General features: G+C 38.1%; 1 protein-coding gene across 1 annotated transcript in view; it reads right to left on the minus strand.

The window, feature by feature from the left end:
- LOC127571878 (probable cation-transporting ATPase 13A4) overlaps positions 1-19,248 on the minus strand; it is a 61,082-nt gene extending 41,834 nt beyond the window's left edge. Inside the window, exons 1-11 of the mRNA XM_052018623.1 lie at positions 19,244-19,248; positions 18,895-19,102; positions 15,189-15,329; positions 14,940-15,010; positions 14,772-14,852; positions 12,468-12,537; positions 12,229-12,363; positions 11,892-11,964; positions 10,996-11,127; positions 10,191-10,358; positions 1,837-1,994 (exon numbers count right to left, since the gene is read on the minus strand). Coding sequence (XP_051874583.1) covers positions 1,837-1,994; positions 10,191-10,358; positions 10,996-11,127; positions 11,892-11,964; positions 12,229-12,363; positions 12,468-12,537; positions 14,772-14,852; positions 14,940-15,010; positions 15,189-15,329; positions 18,895-19,102; positions 19,244-19,248 — 1,242 coding nt within the window. The remainder of the gene's footprint in view (positions 1-1,836; positions 1,995-10,190; positions 10,359-10,995; positions 11,128-11,891; positions 11,965-12,228; positions 12,364-12,467; positions 12,538-14,771; positions 14,853-14,939; positions 15,011-15,188; positions 15,330-18,894; positions 19,103-19,243) is intronic.
- Between the last annotated feature and the right edge of the window lie 760 nt (positions 19,249-20,008).

Consider the following 20,008-nt stretch of genomic DNA (forward strand, 5'->3'; position numbering starts at 1 on the left):
TGGTTTAATTTTAATAGTCTTTTTCACCAGAAGTTGCTGGTAAATTAAAGAGCTTAACCCTGCAGTCCCCTCTAAATGTGAAAAGCAACAAATAGTCTTAACAGTTTGAAAATTTGTCAATAAACAACAGGGAGCTGGAACATGATTATACACGATAAATAAGAAATCACTTCAGGGCCTTTATTTATTGTCCATTCCTAACTACTCTTGAGAAAGTAGTGACCAACCACTATCTCAAATTTTTGCAGTCCTTCTTGTGAAGGTACTCCTACAGTGACGTTAGGTAAGTTCCAGAGTTTAAATTCAGAAATAATGAAGGAATGTTGATATATTTCTGATTCAGAATAGCGTAAGATTAGAGGGAACTTGCAGGCAGTGCGATCCCATGTACCTGGTGTCCTTCTCATTCTATTGGTACAGTACACAGGTTTGGCAGATGTTATCTGCATAGCCGAGGAAAGGAACCGCAGTGAATTTTGTAGATGGTGGAAAGACTATAGCATATCAAGAGATCAGTTGGCCACTTTAGACTTGGACCTGCTCTTTCATCACAACATTTATGTGGTTGGACCAGCTGAGTTTCTGGTCAGTGATACAGAAGCTAATGCTAATTGATGATGCTAATGCAATTGAATGTCAAGGGTAGGTGTTTAGACTTTCTCTTGGCACAGATGGTCACTGCTTGCCCATAGCTGAACATTGTCTAGGTATTGCTGAATGCAGGCAAGGACTGCATCGTTATCTGGGAAGTTATAAATGTAATTGAATATTGTGTAATCATCAGTGTATCTTCACAGAAGATGATGCAGAAAATCTCTTGGAAATATTGGAGAACAATAGGTCTAGGGTGAATGAGGAGCTAAAAAAAATTAGCATTAATTTAAAAAAATGTATTGGAGGAGGTAATGGGAGTTCAAGCTAATATATGCCCTGAATTTGATGACCTGCATCCCAACGTTTTGAGGTGCATGCACTAATTATTAATTTCCAAAATTCCATAGATTCTAGAACAATTCCTGACTGAAGAAAATGTAATCCCATTTATTTCGGAAAGGAAGGAGAAAGAAAATTGTGAACTACAGACTAGTTAGCCTGAGCTCGGTAGCAGGGAATGTGCAAGAATAAATTGCTAAAGTGATCATAGAAAATAAAAATTCACTTTCAAACATTCAATCTGTTTGACAACTCTGTTGGAGTTTGTGACTAGCAGGATACGCAAGAGTAAACTAGTGAATTGTATGTATTTGAGCTTTCAGAAGGTATGCAATAAGAAAACATAAAATAGGTTATCAAACAAAATAAGAGTCCATGGATCTGGGGTGAATGTACTAGCATGGACCATGGTTCACGGGCAGAGAGGAAGAACAAAATGGTTATTTTCAGGTTGAGAGGCTGCAACTCATGGAGCATTGCAGAGATCACTGCTGGGGCCCAGCTGTCCACAATCTACTGCAATGATTTGTTTGAACTGATGAAAAAGAATATATCCAGGTTTGCTGATGATATAAAGTGTTAATTGTGAGGATGATACGGGGAGGCTATATGAGATATGGACAGCCCAAGTGAATGACTGAAGACATGGCAGTTGTTATATTGTGTGGAAAATGTAAAGTCATCCATCTTGGTGAAAATGTAGAAAAACAGTGTTTTTTAAATAGTGAGAGATTAATGGACATTGGAACAATTAACTGCAGATGCTGGAAATTCAAAACTAAAATAGAAAATAATGGAAGCACATAGCAGATCAAGCAGAATTTGTAGGAGAGAAATGGAATCAATGTTCAAACAATTTATTGCTCCTGGTACGTTTGTGTACAGTGACTGTTGTTAACTTACCCCATTGAACAGAAGGACACAGATTGAGTAGATCATCCCAATTGTTGCAATAATTATGAGGCACATCAAGAATCGAAAGGCATCTTGGTACAACTTGAAGTCCATTGGCTTTGGGTACAATATAGACCTAACTAACTCTCCCTTGCTAGTAGTAAAACCTGAAAAAGAGAAACCATTGCTTTTTTATGGATATAATTTTCAGAAAGATCTTGTGATATGCACAGAATGTCATTGCCTTTGGAAAATGTTTTTCCCAGAATTAGTAAAGTCGCTATATGAAGTACTTTAAGTTCCTTTTTATTAGAATTTTCCTTAGCAAATTAACTACCTGTTCTCCTTCAGATGTTGACAATAATACTTATAAAACTTTAAAGATGTCATCAATCAGTACTTTATGTTGATCGGGCTTGAGTACAAGAGGGTAGGAATTAAGTGATAGCCATGCAGCGACTTGGAGTGCTGTTAAAGATTATGGATAACACATTATTTGAAGGATACATTGGTCCTGGAGGATGTGTGCAGAATTTATTTACCAGAATGATACCTGGCCAACAAGAATTATGAGGCATTTACAAGAAATTGAGTTTGTATTTAAAACTCCGGTTAGGCTGCACTTGGAATCCTGTGTGAAATTCTGCTCACCTCATTACAGGAAGGATGAAGTGGCTTTGGAAAGGGTACAAAAGAGGTTCACTTGGGCGCTGCCTGGATTAAGGGTGTGAGCTATGAGGAGAGGTTGAACAAACAGGTTTTCTCTAGAGAGTCAGAAGCTGAGGGGAGACCTGATAGAGGTTTATAAAATTATGAGAGGCATTGATAGGGTTGTCACAAACCAGCAACAAAAGAAACACACTGAGCATGATTCAGTGTTAAAAACTATTTTATTAATCACTACTTATGGTAATACGTAAAATAAAAGTAAAAATGTTAGTATGTTAGAATTCAAGAATGTTAAACCTCGAACGTTAACCCCAAAACTAAACTCTTCGTGTGTGTGTGTGACAAAGTCCAAAACTCCCAGTTCCTGAATGGTTCTTAAAGTTCAGTTCCGCAAGCCATAAGGTGAAACATGAGCAAGGGCTTCTTCAACAACCACCGTTGTCTGAAGATAAGTGTAGATGTAGAAAAACATAGAGAGAGTACATACGAAATCCAAATGTTCCACGATGGAACCCAAACGACACTTCAGTGTTTACTCGGTAGTGACTTCCTCACCCCGAAAAGCATCCGAACCGTGGTCGTCCACATACAAATACCTGTTTCCTTCTACAGGTCAGCAACAAAGTGAACTCCACCGGATTACTTCCAACTTCCATACATGGATTTCTATGGCAAACACAGTTATTGTTTCTCATCCATCGATAGAGAAAACAAGCAGGCTGGTGTCTCTCTCCCTTCTCTCTCTCTCTTTCTTCTTCTTCTGACTTCTTCAACAACGTCATTACGTCCTTTATCTTCTATTGACGTAAGCACACCCCACACACACATACACACACTCTCTATCTTAAAGGGACTTTCACTGAGTCCGTAACACCTCCCACCTAAAAAAAAATTTTTTCCAAGAAAATTTTAACCGCGCATACAGTTAATAATGTTAATAATTATCATGCTACACAACTACAGACTATCAGATTAGTACAGATACATGTTTCCCATTTAACATCGGGAAAGACAATCAGCAATCACATTATCTTTGCCTTTAATGTGAGTTATCATGAGATCAAACTCTTGTAAAATTAAACTCCAGTTTAACAGCCTTCTGTTCTTGTTTTTGACTCGGCTCAGAAACACCAATGGGTTATGACCTGTATACACAGTCAATGGTTTCTGAGCGGTGCAAACATATACACTGAAATGTTGCAAGGCTAAAACAAGCGACAGTAATTCTTTCTCTATGGTGGAATAATTCTTTTGATGCTCATTAAATTTCTTTGAAAAGTAAGCTACAGGATGGTCAATATCATCAAGGTCACCCTTCTGCAACAACACAGCTCCTGCAGCTTCATCACTGGCATCTACTGCTAATGAAAATGGCTTTTCAAAGTCAGGTGTTCTGAGCACAGGATGGTAGCATAAAATGGCTTTCAGCTTCTCAAATGCTTCTTGACAAGAATCTGTCCAAACAAACTTTACTCCCTTCTTCAGAAGATTAGTTAGGGGAAGAGCAATATCAGCAAAATTTTTACAAAATTTTCGGTAATATCCAACCATTCCCAAAAATCTTCTAACAGTCCTCGTACCTGTGGGAATAGGGAACTCAGATATTGCTTGAACTTTTGCCTGAACAGGAGCTTGCTTGCCTTGACCTACAACATAACCAAGATACGTCACAGTGGCATGGCCAAATTCACTTTTAGCCAAGTTAACTGTAAGGTTAGCCTTGGAAAGTCTTTCAAACAACCTTTCTAACGCAGAGATGTGATCTTCCCAAGTATCATTCCCAGTCACTAAGTCGTCAATGTAGGCATCTGTATGTTTTAACCCATGAATCACTGAATTAATCATTCTTTGAAATGTTGCCGGAGCATTTTTCATTCCAAATGGCAAAACATTGTATTCATACAATCCAGAAGGGGTTACAAAGGCTGAAATCTCCCGTCCTCTATCTGTTAATGGAACACACCAGTACCCTTTTAATAGGTCAATCTTTGTAAGAAATTTTGCCTTTCCCACTCTGTCTATGCAATCATCCACCCTAGGAATAGGGTAAGCATCTGACTTTGTTACAGCATTCACTTTCCTGTAATCTGTGCAAAATCTAACAGTTCCATCAGGTTTAGGTACAATAACACAGGGCGAACTCCAATTTGAAGTAGAATGTCTAATAATATCATTTTCCAACATGTATTTTATTTCCTGATCAACAAGTTTACTTTTTTCCACATTCATTCGATATGGGTGTTGTTTGATTGGTTTTGCATCCCCAACATCAACATCATGGGTAATTATCGATGTTCTGTTTGGAACATCTGGGAACAGATTTTTAAATTTTAAAATTAATTCTCTCATCTGTTGTTTTTGTGAAACTTGTAAATGGTCCAACTTCGTTTCAAGGTTCTCCAGGATATTTTGGTTTTTCAGTTTCGATGGAACAATATTTGGTCTAAATTGGCCTTCCTCAACATCAACATCAGGCATTCTAGAAACAACCTTTACACCATCCACCAAGGCCACAACTGAATCCCTCTCATAATAAGGTTTTAGCATGTTTACATGACAGAGTTGTGTTTTCTTGCGTCTATCTGGTGTTTTGATTATATATGTTAGATCAGTCACTCGAGATTCAATAACATAGGGTCCAGAAAAACGAGCTTGCAAGGGATTATTTTGGCTAGGGAAAAATACCAACACCTTTTGCCCCACTGCGAATGTCCTAGGCCGAGCACGTCTATCAAAATATGTCTTCATTCTTATCTGGCTTGTTTTCAGATTCTCTCTCGCTAGCTGGCAGACTCTCTCCAACCGAGTTTTAAATTTTTGGACATAGTCCAACAGACTCAAGTGCACTTCCTCATTAACCCATTGCTCTCTTAACAACTCCAAAGGTCCTCTCACCCTATGTCCAAACACAAGCTCAAACGGACTAAATCCAATTGACTCCTGGATCGATTCTCTAACGGCAAACAAAAGTAAATGGATACCTTCGTCCCAATCCTTGGTGTTTTCAAAGCAATAAGTCTTCAGCATATTTTTGAGAGTAGAATGAAATCTCTCCAGAGCTCCTTGAGATTCTGGGTGATATGCAGATGATACAATCTGCTTTGCTCCCAGCTCATTGACTATTTGTTGAAAAATTTTTGACATAAAATTACTACCTTGATCAGATTGGATTTCTTTTGGCAAACCAAACAAGGTAAAAAATTTTACAAGAGCCTTTGACACCGTCTTGGCCTTAATATTTCTAAGGGGTATTGCCTCTGGAAATTTAGAAGTGGCACACATGATGGTTAACAAATACTGATTTCCAGTCTTAGACTTTGGTAAGGGGCCAACACAGTCCACAATCACCTTCGAAAAGGGTTCACCAAAAGCAGGAATTGGTTTCAAAGGAGCCACAGGGGGTTTTTGATTTGGTTTACCTACCATCTGACATGTGTGGCAGGTTCGACAAAACATCACCACATCTTTTCTCAAACCAGGCCAATAGAATTGTTTCAAGATCTTCCCTACAGTTTTATTCACACCAAAATGACCACCCAAAGGCATACTATGGGCCAGGTTTAAAATCTCATCCCTATAAACTTTTGGAACAACAACCTGATGAATAACTTCCCATTCCTCAGTAACAGGAACATGAGGAGGTCTCCATTTCCTCATTAACACTCCATTTTTGACATAGTATCCAGTTGGCACTTTTTCAATCTCCTCACATGAGAGAGCTTTTTCTTTCAATTCTGTCAACTCAGGATCCTTTGTCTGTTCCACCATAAAATCCTTCCTTGACAAAGACAAATCTTTAAATTCAGGCTCACTATAAGGATGTTGATCCTCCAGTGAAGACAGAAAAGTCTCAGATAAGGCATCATAATTTTCTTCCTGTTTAGGACTGTCACAAGGAACCACATCAGACTGCACCGGACTGTCTGTCTTGGCTAATTCTCTAGCTCTAGCTCGAGTCACCGCACATGATGGGTAAACATCTGGATCATTCTCAGACTCATCAATCCTTGGTTTGGTTGTTAACCGTACCACAGGATCACTTTCTCCATTTGCAAGGTCATTTCCCAATAACAAAGAAACTCCTTCCACTGGCAAACTAGGTCTTATCCCTATCTCAACTGGTCCTTCTACGAACTTTGACTTTAAAATCACCCTGTGAAAAGGGACAGACATGGTCTCACCTGTACCGCCTCGTACTAGATTTACTTCACCAGTGTCACTTTCTTCACCAAAATTTAAAACACTGTCCAGCAAGAGAGATTGACTAGCCCCAGTATCTCTAAGAATTTTCACTGGCACCTGGGGTGACTCATCATTCAGTGAAACAAAACCCTCTGATACATACGAACGGAATTCCTTTCTCACCTCCTCCAACTTTTCCGCTTTTCCCTCTTGCAAGGACTGGTCTTTAACAGCATCTCCTAAACCTTTTGATTTTTAATTGCCTGAAAACAAGCATTGGGCCCAGCTTCCTTCTTTTTCTTCAAAAGGGCACAATTAGATATCACGTGGCCAGGTTTCCTACAGTAATAACAAGTACGCTCAACAGGTTTCTCCAGCCCTGGCTTCTTTTCATCTTTTCCTTTTTGATTACCTCCCAATTTACTCTCCGGTTTCCCTGGATTGTCTTTGTAACTCCTTTGAAAGGTTTTAGGTTGTCCCCATTTGGATTTATGGGTTAAAGCATAATCATCTGCCAACCTAGCAGTTTCTTGTAAAGTTTCCACTGCCTTTTCATTTAAATATGTTGTTAATTCAGCTGGAACACATCTTTTAAAGTCTTCCACCAGTATCAATTCTGTCAATTTATCGTAATCCCCATCTACATTTTTAGCCAGGCACCATCGTTCAAAACATATTCTCTTTCCATTGGCAAATTCCATATAAGTCTGATCTGCAGATTTCCTCAAGTCTCTGAATTTTTGTCTATAAGCCTCAGGGACCAATTCATAGGCCTTCAATATAGCTTGTTTTACCTTGGTATAATCAGCTGCATCCTCAACAGACAAAGCAGAATAAGCTTTTTGAGCTTTACCTTTAATCACACTCTGTACCATAAGAGCCCATCCTTTCCTTGGCCAGTTTGAACTCACAGCAACCTTTTCAAAATGTTGGAAATACTGATCAACCTGATCTTCTTCAAACAGAGGGACTAATCGAACCTCCCTGCTGGCTGAAAAACCATCATCAGAATCAGATTCCGAACTCCTACGCTTCATTTGTAACTCATGCTGCCTCTGTTTCTCCTCGTTATCCAGCTCCATCCTCTTCAATTCCATCTGCTTCATTGCTAGATCAGCCTCTATCTTCATCTGAGTTAGCTTTTGTTCGGCCTCTAATCTCTTTTCCTCTCGTTCGGCCTCTAATTTCTTTTGTTCTCGTTCAGCTTCTATCTTTGCCAGCTGCACCTGTGCCTCAGAAATTGCTATTTCACTGCCAGGAAACTGTTTTAACACTTCCTTCTCAAACACCTTCTTTTCCACATAATGGCCAGCTATCAGTCTCTGAATATCTGCCTTTCTCATAGACTGCTTTACTTCTGTAAGGTTTAGCCTTGTAGCAATCTTTATCAAATCATCCTTTTTCGCCACCTCCAATCCCTTTTGGGTTGGTGACTCCAAAAATGCCTTAATATCCATTGCTGCTGGTTTCCACACACACAAGCCAATTAAAAAGAATTTATCAGACCTCCCTCAAAAATCTTTGGATTGAATCTCGAACAAATCTCGTCAATCTGGGGAACGATCCCAGATGACACTCGTTAACCTTGGGAACTATCCCGGACGAGCCCCCAATTTTGTCACAAACCAGCAACAAAAGAAACACACTGAGCATGATTCAGTGTTAAAAACTATTTTATTAATCACTACTTATGGTAATACGTAAAATAAAAGTAAAAATGTTAGTATGTTAGAATTCAAGAATGTTAAACCTCGAACGTTAACCCCAAAACTAAACTCTTCGTGTGTGTGTGTGACAAAGTCCAAAACTCCCAGTTCCTGAATGGTTCTTAAAGTTCAGTTCCGCAAGCCATAAGGTGAAACATGAGCAAGGGCTTCTTCAACCGTTGTCTGAAGATAAGTGTAGATGTAGAAAAACATAGAGAGAGTACATACGAAATCCAAATGTTCCACGATGGAACCCAAACGACACTTCAGTGTTTACTCGGTAGTGACTTCCTCACCCCGAAAAGCATCCGAACCGTGGTCGTCCACATACAAATACCTGTTTCCTTCTACAGGTCAGCAACAAAGTGAACTCCACCGGATTACTTCCAACTTCCATACATGGATTTCTATGGCAAACACAGTTATTGTTTCTCATCCATCGATAGAGAAAACAAGCAGGCTGGTGTCTCTCTCCCTTCTCTCTCTCTCTTTCTTCTTCTTCTGACTTCTTCAACAACGTCATTACGTCCTTTATCTTCTATTGACGTAAGCACACCCCACACACACATACACACACTCTCTATCTTAAAGGGACTTTCACTGAGTCCGTAACAGGGTAGACAGTCATAATCTTTTTCCCAGGGTGGAAATGTCAAATACTAGAGGACATGCATTTTAGGTGAGAGGGGGAAAGTTTAAAGGAGATGTGCAAGGCAAGTTTTTACACGGCAAGTGGTAGGTGACTGGAAAGGGCTGCCAAGGGTATTGGTGGAAGCAGATACAATAGTGACGTTTAAGTGGCTTTTAGATAGACACATGAATATGCAAGGAATGGAGGGATATGGATTATGTACAGGCAGGAGAGATTTTGTTTAATTTGGTATTGTGTTTGGTGCAAACATTGTGGGCCGAAGATTCTGCTCCTGTGCTGTACTGGTCTACGTTCTATGTATGTCCTTAAAGTTGGACAATGAAGAGATGATTTCATTGCTGTTCTCAATATATTAAGGGGATTACTAGAGAAAAGGAAGTTCTGCTGCTTGAGGAATCTTGGACTAGGGACCACTGCTTAAAAATGAGAAGTGGACTTAGGAAATGCTTCCACACAGTGAAAGTGCAAGGTCAATAGTTCACTTTAAATCTGAGATATAAAGATTTTGTTAACCAAAGAAATTAAGGGATATTGGGAAAAGCCAGGGTTATGGATTTCAGATCACAGACCAATCCGGATCTTTTTGAATGATAGTACAAGCTTGAGAAATTAATTGTCCAGCTCCAGATTCCAGCATCTGCAGAATTTTTTATGCCTTCTGTTCTCATGTACCTATGTGAATGATTTCCAACTGAATTTCCTTCACTCCTTAAAGGAAGAATCCATGATTTTGCCCCTTGCCTTCCTTTCTAATAACATAGCTGAATCCATACTAGAAAGTTGTGCAACCAGACCCTTACCTCTGAATAATATAACACATTGCCATAGCATCAATAACTTTAGTATCTAATCTTAAACACACATTGATGTCTTGTGCTAGATTTCCATGTCTATCATCCAGATGTTAAGCATCATCTGCAAGGATAGCAGGAAGAAAAGTCAGGCAGGTAGGATTGTACACAAGGAATAAATCTGAGTGGATTTTCCCTGCATCATTCCCATCTGCCTTCTATCTAGGTGATGACTGATGCACAGGTGATATAGATAAATATAGTCCTCACTGCCATAATTTCTGATGGTGGGCAAGTTTGTGTTCCACAACATATATAGAACAATTTACAGGAATTTATGTTCTGATCCCATTGGAGACAGACCTGTTCGAAAGACAACAGCCTTTACTTCACTTTGTCCTGCTGCCTTAGATTGAATCACTTGGGTCCCACAGAAAAGGATGTGGCGCTTGTGATCTTCAGTAGGACCATTCCAACAACCAGGAGTAGCGATATTTGGTAATGGTGTCTTTGTAACAGGAATACTTTCACCTATGTGGAAAAATAAAAGATTAGATTAGTTAACAAATTGCAATCAGTCAACAATAATTGCTCTGAATAAGCTAGAACTTTGTCTTAACCCAATTTCAAAGTTATACAAATTGATAGCAGAAATATACGCCCAGGAGAATCAATCTGAGATAGTAATGAGATTGAATTGGCAATTTATCTTTCTATGGATCAATTGCTTGCAAAGTTGCTTATGTCACACATCTCATCAACAAAAACAACACAAATTCTCCGATAAGAAAAAGAAAGCAAAACCTCCATTGAGGCAAACCTCTCCTGGCAACCAAGTGAAAGCCAAGGGATTCTATCAACCTATCACATCTGTTAATAGTCCTGTCATTGTTTTGAGTTAACCCCAACCACAAAGATCACCTTTTTTAAATTTCTCTAGAGATTCAGGAAAAATGTTTGATTCACAGAAGAAGGATTGCCAACCTAATCACTTTGTTCCTTTACAGCTTCAATTTAACTGACAGGGACCACCAGGGAAATTGTTAACAGTTGCTCTCAAGGTGGTGTGGAGCTGAGATAATGCCAATCAATGTTACTTTGTCTCTCCATTTTCCTGGAAAGTAGTAGTATAATATTTCACATATGAGTGAAAAAGACTGCTTCTCACCTGTAAGCATGCTCTCATTAACAATGCAACCTCCCTGGATCAGTATGGAATCGCAGGACAATATTTGCTTATTACCCGTAACTATAAAAACATCACCAGGTACCAGCTCACTGGAAGGCACTTCCTTATATCCTGCAAACATAAGCAGCATTATGTAAACTATTTTTGATACCTTGTTCACTTCCAAAATGAGAGAGAAAAGAAACAAATTAAATCAGTGTTTGGTGTCATGAGACCTGGATTGTAATGAAAAGGAAAAGTTAGATATTGGGATATAAAAATAAGCTCCTGAAACTGTGGGAAATATTTATGAGCTACAAGCTTAGGACTAAATTCAAGTACATTTGCAACATTAATAAAGAGGCAACCAAATAAAATGTCATGTTTTCTCCATTCATGTCACTACACTGCCAATGGTCAATTTAAATAAATTCCTGAGTGGACTGGGATACAGCACAGTCCCTTCTTTCCCTTCCAGTACATAGGTTCAAAGTCTTAAAACTTTCCTGTTGTACGGCTAAAATGGTTCAAAGTGAAAAAAACTTCTTTCAATATTAACCTACCCATTGGCATCACTTTGCAGGACACTTCTGCCCATAAATTAACATTGAATTGAGAAGTAGCCTGTAATAAAATCATAATGGAAAAGTGTAGACAGCAGTTTGGAGCTGATCATTATGGGGGGTTTGCACTGGCATAAGCAAGAAAAGCTAGATTTGTTCGAGGGATCAAAAGTTCAATTAAAAAAAAGCACAAGTATTGAGAAAGTTTGTAAGGGATGAGTGATGTATCGTGAAGCGAAAGCTAACAAGAATGAAGCACTATTGGTGAATTAAGTGCACAGACACAGTTCTCAGCTATCAAATAGCAAAATATCAGCACTGAAAATTGCTCACCTCTATCTTTTCTGCAGACGGTGACCATCATGTTATTGTGAGATTCCACAAGTCTGTACAATTTTATTGATTGCTGCGAACAGTAAAGTAGCATAAGAATTTACTCCACTTCTTCTAATGAAATCTGTTCCTTACATAATTCATGAGTCAAATTTCAGAAGGTGGAATGAATAAAAGTTTAATAGAAAGTGAAATATTCCTATCAACTTTCAAATCAAAGATTTAAATATTAGAGACAACTGTAATCAGAGAGAAGACAGCTACAACACTGCTGTAAAATATTGATGAATATAGTATCATGCAGAGCATTAAGGATGCCCTCTAAGTTAATACTCACCTGCTGCAAATCATATACCGACGAAGCAAGAGAGATGAAAGACATAATTATGAGCGCAATTGAATATTCTGTGTAGTCCTCAGAAAGCCAGAGACACACACCAAATAATTGAAAAGTATAAAATGGATTTAAGACCTAGTAAAAAAAAAGGAAAGGGGGAGGGTTATTCAAAGGTTAATTTCATCCATTTGAAATGCAAGCAATAACACAGTAAGTAAAAACCATAAAACAAGATTTACCTCTTTACAAAGCAGCTTCCAGATTGGAGAAATTTGTATTTCAATTGTATTAGGTCCAAATATTAATCTCCTGCATTTAGATATTGTAGAGTTATTACAGAATATTCTGATCTCTATTACATTACCATTTACCTATACAATAATAATGATTTTATAGATCCACACAATATTAAATCTACAAACCATCCCTGGCGATAGCATCTGATGCAAGTCACATCAGAAAATGTAAAACCTGCATTTAATTTTTGTGGGCAGATTTCTTTGAAGCTAACAACAAAAATTGTCCCAGAAAACCTGTATTTATGGTGGTAGGATTTGGCATGCAATGCCGATCCAACTTGAGTCCTTATAATTGTTTGCGGGTTCAGGTTCTGATATTGGTTTGCTTATTTACTCTATCCAGCAGAAGTCTGGGTGAGAAGTAGCTTCTTCTGTTGTGGTAGGTTGGAGGAAATGGCAGTTTGCCGGGAGGCAGTAGCTATTAAGTTGTATTTCAAAATGCAGACAAAGGGTAATTGTAACCACAGCACATTTCCTACCCAGTCCACATTGAAGGATAACATTGAGCTAGATCATTGATAGACATAAGCCCTCACTAGTCAACATAATAGGGGATACAAACTACAACCTAGATTTTTAGGCCCACCACATCTAGCCAATATATTTATCTTGAGGTTTTCAGCATGATAAGAGATGTCAACAGCTGGGAACAAATCATATTTATCCTAATTTTCCCCCAAAGTTAGCATCAAGCATGCTGGATCTTCCCTTCAGCCTCACTTACTACTCAATCGCAGATACTTCCTCACAGTCTACTCATAGGATCTTCAGGATATTGAGTGGGAGTGATGGAGGAGATAGAAACTGTTTCTGATGCATGGTGATTCTTGGGTGAGGGATCACAGTCAAACAATTAGAACAAAGCCTTTTAGGACTGATTGGGAAACAACACAAACACAGGCAACTTCAGAATTTATTTCTGCAAATGGTAATTTATACCAGGTTTATTGTTAACTACAAATCTAAAATTGATACAATTTTTAACCAAAAGGAACATAGGTTGAAATAGAAGCACATGGTGTTTGGACACCGACTGACCATGATTTCACTGATTGTGGAGGGACTAACTGGTGTAATTCTGTTCTATGTGCTCATGCTGGAATGAGACCAACAATTTATTGATATTTTTCTTCAAAATATTGGTTACCCTGTGCATGCCAAGGACCAGCTTGAGAAAATAGAAAATACATTCATACAGTACGTTTATGGACATGTCTTTGTTCAACAGTCTGATTCCAATAGGGTTCCTATGGGAACCATGATATAACCCCATAAGTCACCAATCCTTACATGCTTGAGGGTAAAAATAAATGTTAAGTCACCCAAATTTCCTCCAGTTCTAGTTTGGTGCCACAAATGTGATGGCACAGGAATCCTACACAGCCATTGGCTCTTTGTGGCATATTGTTTGCTGGGTGGAGTGGGGGAAGGGCAACATCAGAATGGAAGAGGAGAAACTTGCAGAGGTACCTTCCTGTTATTAGAGATCCAGTAGTGAGATCAAAAATGCTAAACTTTAGAATATTCCAATAAAAGCGATGGTCTGCATCTTACAAATCATCAGTCTACAATAACTTGAAGCAAGCAATCGCAGCCTTCCAAAAAATTCAATTACCCAATTCTCTTAACAGCATTGAATATTAGGGAATTTGTTGCAACCACCATTGCTCAAGTGCAAGTGGCAGGAATTGCTTATATGACATAATTGCTTTGGATATTTTAATTCCAGACAGTCTAATATGCCTGACCAAAAACAAAGAAAGCATTTTCATGAATAGGAAGGGAATGAGTGCTTATTGGAAGTTCACCCTGATCTTCACACCAAATATTCAGATTCTGTTCCTTTGGGATGGAAATTTCACCCTTAAACAATTTGGAATTCTACAATTTGTTCTGAAAATATTGCAAATGAGAGAACATTTTACAGGTTTATAATTATTTGTGTTTGCAACAAACATTACTAAAAACATAATTTCATAGGGAACAAGATGTTCAAATTACTTGAAGGAGCAATTCACTTAAAAGAATATCTTTTGGAAATATAATTTAAAAAGAAAAGGTTTTTGTTTACATTTATGGATATATATGTAAAGACAATATTTACAAGCTTTAAATATGAAATTGCAAGCAAGCAGAGCTGCCTCGTCATAAAATCGAACAACAGGTCTTTCTTCTTTTGCAAATATTTGCACCCACAAGCCAGCAAAATGTACTCCCATGACAAATAATCATTTTAATGACTACCTGGTAATTACTTCTGTGATACTTAATCCAGGGCCAAATTTATGATGAATATCAGCACAAGAATGACTCTCTTCCAGGCATCTGAATAAAATAATAAATTAAAGAATACATCTGAAAATCTTCAAATTAATCAGTTTGAGAAAGCCAAATAGACTTGTAAAGACTTACCCAGGTCTAACAAATTGCTTTTCCTTAAAATCCCAGATGTACCTTATCTTTTGAATTTCAAAATACCGTACCTATAAAGATCAGTCAAGAGAATAAAGGTATTTTGGACAAAGAAACATAACATTTAAATAAATACCACTACAAGTATTCTTAATTCATTTCTTTTTACAATAATTTATTCCAGAAATATTTAAATCAAATAAATGCATTATTCAAACAAAAGAAATATTGAAAGAAATCAGCTCTTACTTTTAATTCAGGTTTCATGATAATTCTATGCAATAATGATGTCATGTCAGAAAGGACTGGATGTTGTGTATCATTTGATTTAGCAGGTGAGGACAACTCTATCTGCCTTACTTTTTTCTTAGTCCAGGTTTTATATTCATCCTGAATAAGAAAGGAAGGATAAAGCAGTAAAATTACTCAATGTACGAGTTCATTTTGAAAGTATCTAATTGCCCAATCACACTGTATCACAGGAGCTAAGAGCGAGTTCTCATTGGCTTTAGCACAGATTTGGAAACATTTCTCAGAGAAGCTGCATCAAAATCAGGGACTAGGTTTCAGAATCAGAATCAGATTTATTATCACCATCTTATACGTTGTGAAATGTATTGTTTTTCAGCAGCAGTACTGTGCAAAGACATAAAATTATTGTAAATTACAAAATAAATAAATAGTGCAAAGAAAAGGAATAACGAGGTAGTGTTCATTGACCATTCAGAAATCTGATGGCGGAGAGGAAGAAGCTCTTTCTGTATCACTGAATGTGGGTCTTCAGTCTCCTGTACCTCCTCCCTGATGGTAGTAACAAGAAGAGGCATGTCCCGGATGGTGAGGGTCCTTAGTGATGGATGCCACCTTCTTAGAGGCACCGCCTCTCGATGATGTCCTCGATGGTGGGGAGGCTTGTGGCCATGATGGAGCTGGTTGAGTCTACAACCCTCTGCAGCCTCTTACTCAGAGCAGAGGTATGGTATTTATATAGCATCTTTAACAAGAATGAGCATTTTAAATTGCATAAGAGCTTTATCAAACAAAATTTGCCACCAAGACTATATGGAGATATTAGAACAGATACCAAAAGCTTGGTCAAAGAGATTTTAAGGAGAATCTTAGAGGAAAGAGATGGAGAGAGGCAGTGGAGGGTGGAATTCCAGAGCACAGGGCTCTGAGAACCGAAGGTCAGGTCACGAGTGGTGGAATAATTAAATTTAAAGATGATCAAGGGACTTCATTTGGTGTGGTGAAGATATTTGTAGAGTTGGAGACCAGATGGGGAGAAAAGCAAGATCGAATGGGGACACAAGAGATTCTGCTGATGCTGGAATCTGGAGCAACGCACACAAGATGCTGGAGGAACTCAGCAGGTCAGGCAGCATCTATGGAAAGAAATAAACAGTCGATGTTTCGGGTGTTGTGAAGATCAAGTGGAGGATTTGAATTCAATTTGAAACTCTGGTGAGTTCACTGCCTGCCAGCAGAGGGAGCTGCAAATTCACTATTCAATACTTCAAATTCACTATTCAATACTTCAAATTCAAATTCAATACTTCAAATTCAAATTCAATAAACTCCAGCCAGGAACCATAGCTGGATTTTCTGCACTGACTACTTCTGCTCAACCCCAACCAGTGAATATTTAATTTTGCTGTTGAAATTTCCCGGATCACATCCTAAAGGATGCTCGTACTTCATCCACAAGCATTAACAGCATTGCGGCTGTATACATATATGCCCATTAGAAGCTACTAGCAAAGAATTACAAGTCTATGTTTACTATTACAAATAGAGAGGTTCCACAGGCTCAGTGGGAATATTTCTGCCTTGTAATCAAAAGGGTTAATTTCAGGCATCATACCAGGAGTTATAACTATCTTGGGAATTTCTGGCCCAGACCACCCCACCTCCCCCCCACCCCCCAGCCTCTGAAAGATTTACAGGAAAACCAGCATTCCCATATCAATGTCTATGGGACAAGCGACCGTTCTTCCTGATACAGGAAATCCTGTATTGTACAGGACAGTTGGCAGTTCTGCTTGTGGGTTTTCTGATCTGTAATGACTACTCTATGGGTATGATTTGATTTTGTGCTCTGTTTTTTGTGTCAAGTCTATTTCCTGGCTACTCCCTGGTTTTTCTCCTCCACTGTGTAGTGGTATGCACTATTTCCAGAAAGGATTGTTCTCAGTGACATCATTCTGTAGTAGTTAAACTTCATGATGACAGAACCAAACACTACCTTCACCAGAACCAAATACTTACTTCAACAGAGTTTTAATTTCTCTGATAACATGCCCTGAGGAATTCAGCATGCAATATTCATGTAATAAGACCACAATCAGTCTACTTTCTACTGTCTAATAACTGTGCCAGTGGGAGAACTAGGGCATATGTAATGTTAATGGAGTAAATTCATGTTTCAAACCAAATAAAAATAGGTTTCCCAATACCTTTGCAATGAAGATTCTGACTTTTCAATAAGAAGAAAACTAATAATTTGTAACAACCCTTATCAGGAGGGTAGATGAAGGAGAGAGCCCATTACTCATCTGATGGAAATTCTATCCTATAGATGGGACAATATAGTGATGCAGCTAGTAGAGCTGCTGGCTCACAGTTCAATCCTGACCTCCAGACTTTCAGTGGAGTTTGCAGTTCTCCTGCTAACATATGGGTTTCCTCCACATGCTCCAGTTTTCTCCCATATCCCAAAGATGTGCAAGTTGGTAGATTTATTGGCCACTGTAAATTGACCCTTGTGTATAGGTTTGTGGTTATATCTAGTGGGGAGTTCATGGTAATGTAGAGAGATTAAAGTAGGATTAGTATAGAATTGGTGTAAATGGGTGCTTGATGTCCAGTGCAGATCCCAGTGGGGCCAAAGGACCTGCTTTCGTGCTGTGTGACTCCATGAAAATGATTGGAACACAGACAGATATTTGTAAAGAACTGCTAACCAGCTCTTGGGGGTTGGGGTGGTTTCCTCTCTGTGAAAATGAGGTACTCCAGTTAAGTTAGAGAAATGTGAAATAGTTAGAGAGTAAAGGTGGTCAGATATTGGCTTCTATATTCCTTGAGCAGGAGCAGCATTTTTTCTACTCCAAAAAGTAGCAATAAATGTTTCTTGTTCAACTTTTAAAGACTGCTGGTGCAAGGATCCTCGGGTAATGTTCAACCTCTTTTTCCTGGACTGGCTCAGTATTGTAAATACATTCATTAAAAATAACTTCAAGACTATGAAAAAAAATTAAAAACCATCAGTTTACACTTCCTCTAAATAATATGACTTCAAAATGTCTAAAACAGTCAAGCTTTCCAAATTATGGTGTTGCTTTGTGGTCATTCTGAATAAATTATTTTGGCTGCTGGTGCACCTCAGTTTCATAACTGAGTGAGGAATGACTAGAAAAATAATGGTGTTGCGCTGTGGTTAATCAGCTTGTCTGAGAGCAGAACTTTAAGCACACTTTGGTGCACCTTTGTACCACTTGGGAAACTTGTCTCCTCATTTTTTAGCTAGATTTTTATTTGCCTTGGCATCTTCACTTAGCATAAAACTTCCCAAGTGTTGTGTGATGCAAAATTTGCTTACAGTAAGATTTTCATTCTCGCTGGTCCAAAAACTATATTTACTCAAATGGCACTTACTTTCTCTCAGCCTGATTCTCCAGAAACCATGCCATTTAAAGAGCCAACATTCAAACTGTATCTTTTGTCCCAATTGATATTCCCTGCAACCTTATATGCAAGCTTATAAGTGTGCCTGAACTACTTTGTCAGCTGAGGTCAGAGTCATGGTCACAGCTTTCTAACCTGAGAATCATTCCAGGCTGCTGCTGCTAATCCTGACACACAGTGAGATTTAACTGCAAAGAAAAAGCATGGGGCAATTTCCAGGCTAAGATTTTTAAATTAAATACTACTTTATTAAAATAGGGATAAGACTTACTGTAGTTCTTAGAAGGACAATGTCAGCTTCTTGGAGAGTGCACCGAACACATTTAGCCCAGACATTCCACTCAGGCCTCCAGTAAAACAGAAGCAGCAGAAATCCACAGGACAAGATACTTCCCATAATACACAGAGCTTTGCGGCAGCAGCAGGTCTTATAACCAAATATTTCCTTTACAGAATGGGAAGTGCAATAGTCCATTAAACTGTTAGTATTATAAGAACAGGATATGACATTCTAATACACATTAATGTACCTATTGACTTAGTGGTTACAGTAAGTTGTATGTCTTGCTGATTTATAATGATGGAATGGTTACAAAATCCATGTCATTCATGTAACCTACGACATGTTCTTCTGCCACTGAAGATGGTTATCTCTTTAAAACAATAAAATTTAATTACTAGTAAAAGTAAAATAAGTAAAAGCTTCAGATCAACCAAAACTTAACTGCTACCACCAAAGAAAATGTACAGATTCTACAGATTATGAATGTAGTGAGGGAGTGCTTTCAGTACTTAGAAACATAGAGACATAAAGAAATGCAGCATGGAAACAAGCCCTTTGGCCCACCAAGTCCACGCCAATCATCAACCATTCATGTAAACTATGCTACATTAATCCATTCTCATATCTAAATACATGATCTGTGATCTATATGAATGGATCCATATCTTAACTGTTGCTAAGATCATGGAAACCTTCTTAATTCAGAAATTATTTGAATAATTGTACATGGATGAATTTTTAATGCAGAAAATAACAACTCAGCCGATAATCAAACATGAAGCATTCCTCTGGATATAAGGCTGACCATAATACGTGGTCAAGTTTTTCAGACTGGTTCCTAGAAGGTCCTTCGGTTGTGGAAATTAAAATATTCATATTCAAGAACCTACATTTCTGCAATAAAATAAAAATATCAAAGGAAATCTCTATTTTAACTGATAAGAAAGGCATGTATTCAGGAATCCTGAGCATGTGTTTTTATTTTAATCTTCAGAACAGAAATACATGAAATAGTACCAATTACTTTGCAAAATATACTATATCGTTCTATTGGAAATATATGTAAGTTATTACATTAAAATTTGACTCTAGGGAATTGGGA

Source organism: Pristis pectinata, chromosome 6 (assembly GCF_009764475.1).
Source record: "Pristis pectinata isolate sPriPec2 chromosome 6, sPriPec2.1.pri, whole genome shotgun sequence".
In the NCBI taxonomy this organism is placed as follows: domain Eukaryota; kingdom Metazoa; phylum Chordata; class Chondrichthyes; order Rhinopristiformes; family Pristidae; genus Pristis; species Pristis pectinata.